The sequence below is a fragment of the Aspergillus ruber genome (assembly GCF_000600275.1).
Source record: "Aspergillus ruber CBS 135680 unplaced genomic scaffold scaffold00003, whole genome shotgun sequence".
NCBI classification, from domain to species: Eukaryota; Fungi; Ascomycota; class Eurotiomycetes; order Eurotiales; family Aspergillaceae; genus Aspergillus; species Aspergillus ruber.
Window position 1 is genome coordinate 139,298 of NW_024467299.1, and position 10,097 is coordinate 149,394.

A 10,097-nucleotide genomic window follows, 5' to 3' on the forward strand; every position below is an offset into this window, starting at 1 on the left:
TTATATTGTCAAGGTGTCTATAGATTTCAATATCACACTCTTCGTCATATAGCCTTGTACAGTCCGGATTATCGACTCCCCGATTCCCCGATCCTGAGCTACCCGCTCCGTTTCAGGTCACCAGTGTTAGTACCTGTCGGAATCACAGCTTAGTCAGGGTCGAAAGTACGTATCGAGCGTATATGGTTGAGGTCTCTGATTCTTGCAAAAGGGAGCTATCTAGGATCCTATATAAGACCGTTGACTACCTTATAGAGTATGCTAAGCGATTGTGCGGTTTCAAAAGCAGTAATAGCAGAGTAAATACGCTGCTTGCGCCATATGATATCAGCGAGGCATTAATCAGGCATCAGTTGGTATTGTTCGGTAAGGAACCTCTACATTCCGACAGCAGGCTGGCACCGTGACAATATCCTACTATAGATTTACCATTGTTGGCTCATTCTAGCCATGGTCAGAACATAAGTTAGAATTAATATACCAGTTGGCCTGTCTTTTGGCGTATCTGCTGCTTGAGTATGTCTTGAGCTTCAGTGTCCTGTGCTGCATCATCATGGCCTTCTGGTAGAGATACTTCTGCAGAGTCAGAGATTAAGTTTTCAAATTCATCTGTAGACATCATGGTTTTCAAGCGGTTTTCTTGTGCATATCACCAGGTGCCATGTTGGAACGATCCTTTCAGTTTCTCGCAGAAGTTCTTATCAATGATTCGGTTTGGATTACTCGTCGATGCATCAGATGTCTACTGCAAAACTGCCGAGGAATGCATTTGAGATTTCTTTGTGAATGCGGTCTTCTTGGACAATACTGGTATTCTTCTGCTCATGGTCTTTACTTGTACTCGCACTGCTAGCCGGACTGAGCACGTTTGCGAGGTGGCATCTTGTCTTTGAAGGTATTCAGCGTGGAGCCATCGACCTAAGGTTCGCAGTCTTCGTACGACTATCAGGCACTTGAAGGAGGCACGACTTCGCTTCCTATGTTCGATCCGCAGTGAGACGGTTTCAGCCATATGAGTCAGTAGCTGATAGACTTGCTCCTCGTGGTGGGGAGTTGTAGACGCGTAGAGGTTGGTGCCAAGCCTCCGGGTCGCGCGGGGCCGAGAGTGGCGATCTCGGCACGCTAAGCTTAGGGCTGAAGGATAGATGTGGAGTCGATCGCACGAGCGATTTTTTTTTTTTTTATCTCAGGTCTGACTACGGCGGAGCAGCGTGGTGACGAATACATGCTTTCGTACATGTTTTCCTACTGGTCTGAAGTCGGGCGGTTGTCTGAATATGTCATGGACTCGGAGGGGTGCATATGTAAAAGGTAAATGGAAGTCAGACAATGTACGCCCCAGTTTGATTCGGGCTTCCAATGAAATAAGTAGTGTCCAGCCCACACACAGAGCCGAGACACGTACATACGCACATACACGGCACGTACGCACGCACGAGGACAAAGAAACAGAAATATCAAGGAGACAAGCCGATTTTCGGTCTCGGTCTCATGTCACAAAATCCAAAAAAAAAAAAAAAAACGCCAAGTTAACCTCCCAAGTTTTCGTCTAATCGTTGCTAAAATCAAACAAAATTTATGAAGCACACGAGGCTTCATCATCTTCACTCAGACTGGGCAATACACGAGATTGTGCAACCGTAGACTGTTTCCGCTTGTTCTTAGATACCCTTAGCGGATCCACATAGAAGCAGAGTGTCTGTTCGCCAAGACACTGCGAGCAATGCGGTCGTTGTCCATCGCAGGGTATTCCAGCCATTCGGCAAGTTTTGCATGGCGAGTTCGTATCATCTGCACCGGACTGTCTCTGTAGACCCGGGGTAATATCGAATTGCGGAAATGCAGAATGTTCCGGGGCGATGCTAGGAGGACTCGTAACGTTGTACTCGTTGTAGTCGCTTTCGTGGTATGCCACTGGCCAGAACCACTGTGACAGGCGTCTGAGAAAGCCGGACTTTGGTAGATCGTCCTGTCCGAGGGGGACACAGTGCATGGGATTCGAAAAATGAGGGGTGGTCTGAACGGCGGCCATGTTTCGGTGATATGTGGGGATTATTATGGGTTCTGCTCGCCACAACAATATAAAGTTAGTGTGTCAATACTAGTGCGTGCAACCTTTGAGTCCTGTACATACCGGTCAAGATTCAACAGTCGGGTTCCAGTAACGATGTAATGTGAAGAGAGAGGGAAGTCGGACGAGGAGGGGAGAAGCAAAAGCAGCTTAGCAAGAAGCCGGACAGATGGTGCCTGTAGACAGCAGCAGTACAGGCAGCCAAAGCCAAAATGAGTCTTATGACAGCACTCAATGACAACTCGGGGGATTAATTGTCATGCAGCAACCCGAAGTGTCAAGTCAGCCCAATGGCTGCCAAAAAACAACGCATCTGACAGATGTTAAGCGCCATTGCCAACTGGACCTGCAGGAGAAAGGAACCTCGGTTGGTTGGAAGAAAATGCCGAAAACGCCTGCTGTTACGTCAGATTCATCTCATCGGGACTCAGGCACAATCGGTGCCTGCAGCGCAGGGATCCGATCAGGTTAATTTAGAGTTAAACTGTGGAATCAATAAAATATTGCAATCCACATTCTAGTCGCTATATAAGAAACAGTAGAGAATTGCTTTAATCTCAATAACAGATAGTCATGTGATGTTACTGGTACCTTGCGAGCCAGCATTCCCCGGATCTTATCGCCGGATGACCTCATTTCGGAAACCCTGTCGACCACGCCACATACCTGGGGTGACACCTGTGGCGCAACAATGTTAGCTTATATCCCATTGTTTGAGTAATGACACCCTCTGATAACATGTGCTGCCATGAAGAAAGCTGCATTCGAGACTACGCCCACACTAATCCAAGGAATCCAAGAAATCGACCACCGCTATAATGAGTTCGCGCATTTTGGACACCATCAAAGGAGATCACCGGGAGATCGAATCGGTTTACAGCAGACTCAAGCAAGCCAGCGATCCAGAGGAGCTCACGGCTTACCAGAACAAACTCACCTGGGAAATCGCCCGGCATGCGGTGGGGGAAGAGTTGGTGGTAATTCCGGCGATCGAGAAGTACGTCCGGGATGGGAGGGACGTGGCTGACAAGGATCTCCATGAGCATCGAGTGGTATGCTGCTGTTCTTGGGTATTGGTTTAGCTTACTGACAATGGCTAGATTAAAGAGCAATTGAAAAGGTTCCAGGACATGTCCAGCAGTGACTCTGACCTCCTCCCCACCGCTGAAACTCTCATGTCCCGGGTTCTGGAAAACCACATGGGAGAAACTACAAACGACCTGGTTAAGCTGGAGGGTGCTATCACTCGCGACGAAAGCAATCGTCTTTCCAGATCGTTTAATCGGACCAAGATGTTTGTTCCTACCAGAGCGCACCCTAGCATCCCGGATCGGCCTCCGTTTGAAACAGCCTTGGGGTTGATGACGGCGCCTGTGGACCAGCTGGTGGATGTATTCCGCACGTGGCCTGAAGAAGATGTTGATCAGATCGAGTAAGCTTCCCGGTGCTCCTGGTGTCGTACATTCTAATGGGGTATTATATAGGCCGGACGAGGAATATGGCTACATAAGTCCTAGGCATTGTAAATTACCTCCTATAGAGTGATTCTATAATTAGATTGATAGATGTTTCTACATACGAGCGAGCACATTGCATTAATGTATGAAATTAGACTCATTTCTCTATCCGTAGTCTTAAGTCTTAAAGCAATTACTCCTCCGGCTGCTGCTCCCCCAATTGATTCAACTTATCACCAGCCTGCTTCTTTCCTCTGTTTGTAACACGGGGATTCTGTTGAGCACTTTTGTAACGCACCATTAGTATAACGTCTACCCAACAATTCCATTAGACAAATGAGACTTACGCCTTCAAGCCACTCGCTACACGAGTAGGCTCCTTGTTCCGCTGACGAACCTCATACAGATCTTGCTGCGGTTTGTCCCCGTGTATCTCATTGTCGAGCACGTCTTGCGCGTGCTGTTTGGCTTCATTGGAGACATGGGGATTGTGCAGAGTACTAGTCTAGTGGTTAATCATGGTGCAAATCGATGGAAGGATGGGGTGCTCACGCCTTGTAGCCACGCGCAGCATTAACCATGTCCTCTCCGGAAGCGGAGACTTCGTTGTTTTCTCGAGAATAAGACATTATCGTTTATAGATGTGGGTATGTTTTGTAACGATCTGATAAAGTGAAGTGGAGCCGTGACGATCAGAAGGTATGTAGTATGGAGAATGTGATGTAGCAAATTGAGAAATTGCTTGCTTAATTCTTTTGGGGGGTTGATTCCATGATAATCGTAAGACAATTGATCTAATCGAGCGTCATATTGCCACTAAATTCGCAATTTGCCATTGAGCAATATACATTCGTTGAGGGTTACTGTTCGAATTACGTTCAATGTACGGAGTACTTCGCAGACCACTCCGTGATGCACAGTGTCACCACTGGGCGTTGCTTTTCTTTAACTAGATATTTGCGTTCTTAAGATGACCAGTTGCCTATTCAAGCATAATAATTAACTTGTCTAAGATTCTAACAGAAACATTGTAGTAGCCTTTAAACTCAGATGACGTCCCCGAAACGTCAAAACCCAAAAGTATCACGACAACCCCAAACAAACATTTTTGACAGTATTCTGACATCAAAGTGGCACTAGATTCAAGATAAAGCCTGCTATAGCTCATCTGTAATGGCTACATCATCGCCTTTACGGCCGGAGTTATAGTACTCTCAAGTCTTCGCCTCGAACGTCCGGACAACTCAGATCTATCATTACAACACATAATTTCCATTCATATTGGCAGCTAAACAAATTAACAAAATGTCCAACCGCCTTGAAAGAGAAGCCGAAGACCTCTATGAGGCTCAAAACGACGCCTCCCCAGTCGCCGGCAACGTCTACGACAGCTCCTACATCAGCGACACTCGTCCCGAGCTACGAGACCAACTCCCCGTGCAGGCCGACCAGGCGGACTATGATGACCCCGTGCAGCCCCCTTACTCGAACTCAAATGAGCAGCTTGGTATGCATTACATTACGTTGACATGGATGGAGCATGATTGAGGTTGCTGATGGTGCGTCTACAGAGGAGGATGAAAAAGAGGCCATTAACAAATCGAACATTTTGAAGGGCGATCGTACGCGTCATGCTAAGCCGCAGTCTGCGAATAGGTACAATGAGGGTCCTGGTGAGGATGACTTGCCTGATTATGTGAGGTATGGCACCTCGGGCGTGTCTGGGACGAAGAGGTTGAGTTAGGTGCATGGGGATGGGATAAGCTGTGATTAGACGTTTGGTATTTATGCATGGTTTTATGAAATGGGTTTAACTGTATAGGTTTTTTTTTTTTTTTTTTTTATTCTACTGAACTAGTCAACATAGGTACTTGAGCAGGAGACCCAAAGGCGTAGATTCACGGTGACCGAGTTTCACGTTGATGTAAGTCGAGATGGATAAATAGTTGGTCCAATTACCGAGGCCGACAGATCTCTCATATACGGACACACTCGTTTAGATAGCCAAGCACTCATTCTACCATCTATGGTGTCTATAGATACCAATGTCACCCTCCGTGTAATCTAAATTTCCTCTTCATATATAGCCTCGTGCAGTCCGGATAATCGACTCCCCGACTCGGAGTTTAACCGCCTTATTGGCTTATCCGTTTCACACGTTTTCCAGGATACACGTGAGGATAGGAGTAGTCTCGGATACCATGATGTGTTTCCAGAAAGAAGATCATGAGTTTTTACATTAATCATAAGTTTATATCTTGTACCTGGTGGAGATACTTCCTGTCTCAATATAATCCGGGATTGTCCACTTCATAGTCGGGCCATTTCGATCAAATTAACACCGGGTGGTTTTGTAGTATATATCTCACGATAAATTCTGATCTTGTTTGGAAACAACGCGCTATCGGTATCGGCTGTAGGTACCACTCGGGGACGGGGACCCGGCCGTTGTTTTCCACGGTAATACTGCCTGAAATCGTACGGAATCTTTGAATACTTGTGCTAGTTATCTGAAGTAGATGGTGTATGTGAGATTCTCCACTTATATATATGCCTATCCTTTCCCGCACAGTTTACCGTTCTGTAGCCGGGGAATACGAGCTGAGCGACATTCCATGTGTCTGCTAATAATAAGAAGACTTGTACTCGAGTAACCCGTAATACCTACTGGATATCGTGATTGTTTGTGGGAGTGGTCGGTGAGTTGCCCTTTTTGGAAAAGTATACGCATGCTCGTATCTGCAATATTCTTAACTATAGCAACGCCCTACAACATCCTACAATATTAGATCAGCATCATGCCGGTTTGCTCTTTGCTCGTGGTTGCTTAACCCCTATCTCCCCTATCTCTTCTTTTTTTTTTCTTTCGCTGTCTATGCAAGGCTGCGCTTCTGGAACAGACCGACAGCTGTAGACGTATTGTCGACGATGCACGAGACGAAGTGACAGACAAGACAACGAGCTTGTCTAGATCGATCCAATGAGACATGTCAATTGTCAATGAGGATTTCCTTTTAGAGGCGTGCTTGGTATTGCAGCCCCTTCCGCCCGGGATCCCGATCCTCGACCCCACCATATTCACCAACTCGGGGATGATCTGAAATCTCCATTCATCGCGTCACAGCTTCACAGATCTTAGCTCGTTCTCCAGATCGATTATCCGATGGTCTTGAAGTCTTCGAGATTCCGGAGCGTTGGAGGGGTGACCAGCAAAGAATGCAGGAGATCGGAGTCGCCTGTGACATTCCATCGTGTCCGCCGTACAGAGACCAGGAAAGGCAATCCACTGTTCAACTTCTGCTAATTACGGTGCTATCCATAAACAATTGACTTTGCTCCCTGAATCAGTAACCGCCAGTGTTTCATCTACAACAGCACCATTCATAGGTCATCCATGGGACCCGAAGGAAAAAGTTCGGCTGCCCCTGTTTGAGATGGTTCGGGGATGTTTCAGTTGCCGACCACTCTTTGGGCATCTTGTCGCCGGTCCCCCCCAACATGCCAGAAAGCCCCCTAAAGAAGAGAATGAAGGATCCCTGGGGTCTGGACTTTACTCGCGGGACGCCGGGAGTAGCGCTGATTCGTGCGTTACCTGGCCAAGCAGAGTTACCCTCCAATCCGCGCGCTTCGGGCCCTGAAAAAAAGAGCCATTGTCGCGTGAATGAACCGCATTGACGGGGATATTAATAGGCATACTGTTCTTATTGTCCTTCATTATTGAAGACAGAGAGCTTTATTGGCCAATGACGCTGGCTGGGCCGGGTCTTTTTTTCGTCTTGATTGTTTTTATTTGGGCTGATTGTCCCCAGCGTTGGCATCTTTTCTCACCCCTCTGTTTCTTTTCCCATACATTCTTTATTGCTCCAAGTCACAGCTAGACTGACGACTGCATTTTCGACTTTCATTCCTTCCCTTCGGACCTTGTGGCGACCTAGAGGGTTGTATTCCGTTCATTTGGTTCCTGCATTTTATCCTCTTCAATTCCTCCTGAGAACCCCGGAACTGGCTTCCTTTCCCTCTCCCTCTGAGAGTTGAATAATAGCAACCTTCTCACATTCATTATGCCTTCTTCCTGGCTCCTGAGCGTCGGGACACTCGTCGCTTCATCGATTTTCTCCCCCGCTGTAGCTGGTGGCTCGTGGCCGGCTCAGAGCTATCAACTCGCCGAGAAATGGCAAGGCGACTCGTTCTTGGAGCACATCGATTTCTTCACCGGGGCTGACCCCACAAACGGCTATGTCACCTACCAAAACCAGAGCAGTGCGGAGAGCTCAGGCTTGTTCAAGGTGACTTCCAGCGGAAGTATGTATCTGGGGGTGGACCACACGAATACCCTGGATCCGAACGGCGCGGGACGAGACTCGGTACGAGTCGAAAGTAAACTGTTTTACAAGCAAGGTCTATACATCGTCGACATTGAGCACATGCCTGGGAGTGTCTGCGGTACCTGGCCCGCGTTTTGGTCTGTTGGTCCTCGCTGGCCTCAGGATGGTGAGATCGATATAGTCGAAGGTGTCAACAAGAACGAATACAATGAGATTGTCCTGCATACTAGCGGCTCCTGTGGAATCTCGGCCGACAACGACATGACCGGCACTGTGAGCTCCACGGAGTGTGGTGAGGCCTCCGGCACTATTGGCTGTGTTGTAAAGGGCAAAAATGGCACGTCTGGCACTCCGTTCAACGAGCAGGGCGGCGGTGTCTATGCCCTGGAGCGTACCTCTGAATTCATTAAGATCTGGTACTTCACCCGCGACTCAATTCCCAAGTCGATCGCCAACGGCACCCCCGATACGGTTCACTTTGGAACTCCCATGGCACATCTCCAGGGATCCTGCGACTTTGGCGAGCACTTCTCGGCGCAGAAGCTGATCTTCAACACCGATTTCTGTGGCGACTGGGCCGGTGGTATCTTCGGCCAGGACGGTCTCTGCCCTATGAGCGATCCCAGCGACACGTTCAAGAGCTGCAAGAGCTACGTCGCGCAGAACCCTGAGAAGTACAAGGAGTCGTACTGGGAGATCAACTCCGTGCAGATCTACATGACTGGCCAGCGTCACCATGAATCTAGCCAGATCGCCTCTGCAGGTACCGCATCCGCCACTGAGGCTCCTACGAGCAGTGCGGCACCGGCAATTGAATCTACTGCAGAACCAACCACGTCCAGCGTCGCGTCGACCACTGCTGTTTCCGAGACCAATTCTCCTGTATCTGAGAGCACCCCTGTTGCAGAGTCGACAGTTTCTAGCGAGACCTCTACACCACCACCGACAACTCAATCGCCGGTCGAGAGTATTCCGGTGCCTGAAACCAGCGCTCCTGCCCCTGAGACGACAATCACCAGTGAGACCACTTCTGTGGCTCACAAGACGACACAATTGCCGCCCGAGACCACTTCATCTGCTGTCCACGCCAAACAGTCCAAATCTCGAAGCACCGTATACGTGACATCAACGACTACAATCTGCCGTCAAGGATCAGCTAGCTCTACTCCGGTCGGTGCCGTGGGTGCTAAAGAGCCCGAATCCGAAACCTTGCAAGCTAGCCAGTCTTCGTTCCCTGCTAATAACAATGTTCAAGAGCACGGTAGCCAGACTCCTGTCAGCGAAGCTCCGGCGACATCTACCCCTGTTGTCGAACCTGTTGCTCAGTCCACCGCTGAGGCTGCAGCTGGGACTTGCGCTGCTCCACACCCGACGGGTGTTGACGCAGTCGGTGCTTCTGCCCCTGCTTCGTCTGAGAGCTCTCCGGCCCCTGTCACCCAAGAACCAGTCACTCAGGCTCCCTCTACCGAGGTCCCTACTCCTCAAGCGCCGGCTACGCAAGCTCCTCAATCCTCTGAACCTGCATCATCATTCGCGGAAACGGTTGAAGACTCCGCTACTCCCAGCTCACCTGCACCCGCAACGAGCAGTGTCCCTGTGGTTTCTTCGGAACGTGCTTATGTGCCTAGCAGTAGCACGCCGTCTACCATTTCCCACACTTCCAGTAGCTCCTTCTACCCCGGATATGATGCTTCTGGCACGCCTTCGGGTAGTGGGCCAGTACCGCCTCTCTTCACAGGCGCTGCCGGCAGGTTGTCTGTTGGGGCAACCGGTGTCCTAGGAGCTGTCGCTATGGCGTTGCTGGTATAATCACGGTTTTTTTTTTTTTTTTTTTTTTTTTTCTATATTCACGGCATCCTATAAAAATTGTTCAATCCTTTGCATATCACACTATTTTGATGTTTAATCGAGCTCCCTTCTTTTTCTAGACCGTGGAAAACAGTCGTTTCTCCAACCCCTTACCATTGTCTTTATTTTGATATCCAAGCGCCCTAGCATAGCTTAGTCTAGAAATAAGTCTGCACTTTCGAACCAGCATGGTTCAAATACCTATTTTTACTTAGCGTATCATAGCCCTGATCAAATAATCCCCGTCGATCTGCACCTAAGCGCCCTGCCCAAATGTCCAGCGCTTAAGCTAGTCATTCACACCCAGATCGCCATTTTTCATGCATCAAGAATTTATTCATGCCACAAAATAATGTCCTAGCCCAAACCCCTAAGACCTTTCCTCCGCCTCCTCCG

At 48.7% G+C, this 10,097-nt stretch overlaps 6 protein-coding genes across 6 annotated transcripts; 4 read left to right on the forward strand and 2 right to left on the reverse strand.

Moving 5' to 3' along the window:
- Positions 1 to 133: 133 nt before the first annotated feature.
- EURHEDRAFT_206656 (uncharacterized protein) lies at positions 134 to 574 on the forward strand. The gene has a single exon (XM_040777969.1). It carries the CDS (start codon positions 183 to 185, stop codon positions 405 to 407), a length of 225 nt encoding a protein of 74 aa, XP_040642028.1. The 5' UTR covers positions 134 to 182; the 3' UTR covers positions 408 to 574.
- Positions 575 to 1,510: 936 nt separating this feature from the next.
- Positions 1,511 to 2,198, reverse strand: EURHEDRAFT_206718 (Zn(II)2Cys6 transcription factor domain-containing protein). Its single transcript, XM_040777970.1, has 2 exons — positions 2,135 to 2,198; positions 1,511 to 2,075 (listed from the first exon to the last, which is right to left on the reverse strand). The coding sequence occupies exon 2, from the start codon at positions 2,030 to 2,032 to the stop codon at positions 1,577 to 1,579; it is 456 nt and encodes a 151-aa protein (XP_040642029.1). The 5' UTR covers positions 2,033 to 2,075; positions 2,135 to 2,198; the 3' UTR covers positions 1,511 to 1,576.
- A 539-nt stretch (positions 2,199 to 2,737) lies between these two features.
- On the forward strand, positions 2,738 to 3,685 carry EURHEDRAFT_408674 (HHE domain protein). The gene is made up of 3 exons (XM_040780885.1): positions 2,738 to 3,123; positions 3,172 to 3,503; positions 3,556 to 3,685. The coding sequence occupies exons 1-3, from the start codon at positions 2,890 to 2,892 to the stop codon at positions 3,614 to 3,616; spliced, it is 627 nt and encodes a 208-aa protein (XP_040642030.1). The 5' UTR covers positions 2,738 to 2,889; the 3' UTR covers positions 3,617 to 3,685.
- On the reverse strand, positions 3,650 to 4,214 carry EURHEDRAFT_383507 (Con-6 family protein). The gene is made up of 3 exons (XM_040779578.1): positions 4,081 to 4,214; positions 3,876 to 4,028; positions 3,650 to 3,812 (listed from the first exon to the last, which is right to left on the reverse strand). Exons 1-3 carry the CDS (start codon positions 4,155 to 4,157, stop codon positions 3,722 to 3,724), a joined length of 321 nt encoding a protein of 106 aa, XP_040642031.1. The 5' UTR covers positions 4,158 to 4,214; the 3' UTR covers positions 3,650 to 3,721.
- Positions 4,215 to 4,546: 332 nt separating this feature from the next.
- EURHEDRAFT_408676 (uncharacterized protein) lies at positions 4,547 to 5,336 on the forward strand. Its single transcript, XM_040780886.1, has 3 exons — positions 4,547 to 4,608; positions 4,669 to 5,035; positions 5,100 to 5,336. Exons 2-3 carry the CDS (start codon positions 4,834 to 4,836, stop codon positions 5,270 to 5,272), a joined length of 375 nt encoding a protein of 124 aa, XP_040642032.1. The 5' UTR covers positions 4,547 to 4,608; positions 4,669 to 4,833; the 3' UTR covers positions 5,273 to 5,336.
- Positions 5,337 to 7,589: 2,253 nt separating this feature from the next.
- eng2 (putative GPI anchored endo-1,3(4)-beta-glucanase) lies at positions 7,590 to 8,570 on the forward strand (the record flags this gene model as incomplete). The annotated part of the gene is made up of 1 exon (XM_040783367.1): positions 7,590 to 8,570. A coding segment is annotated over one exon (981 nt), but the record flags the coding sequence as incomplete, so codon positions are not given.
- Positions 8,571 to 10,097: the final 1,527 nt, after the last annotated feature.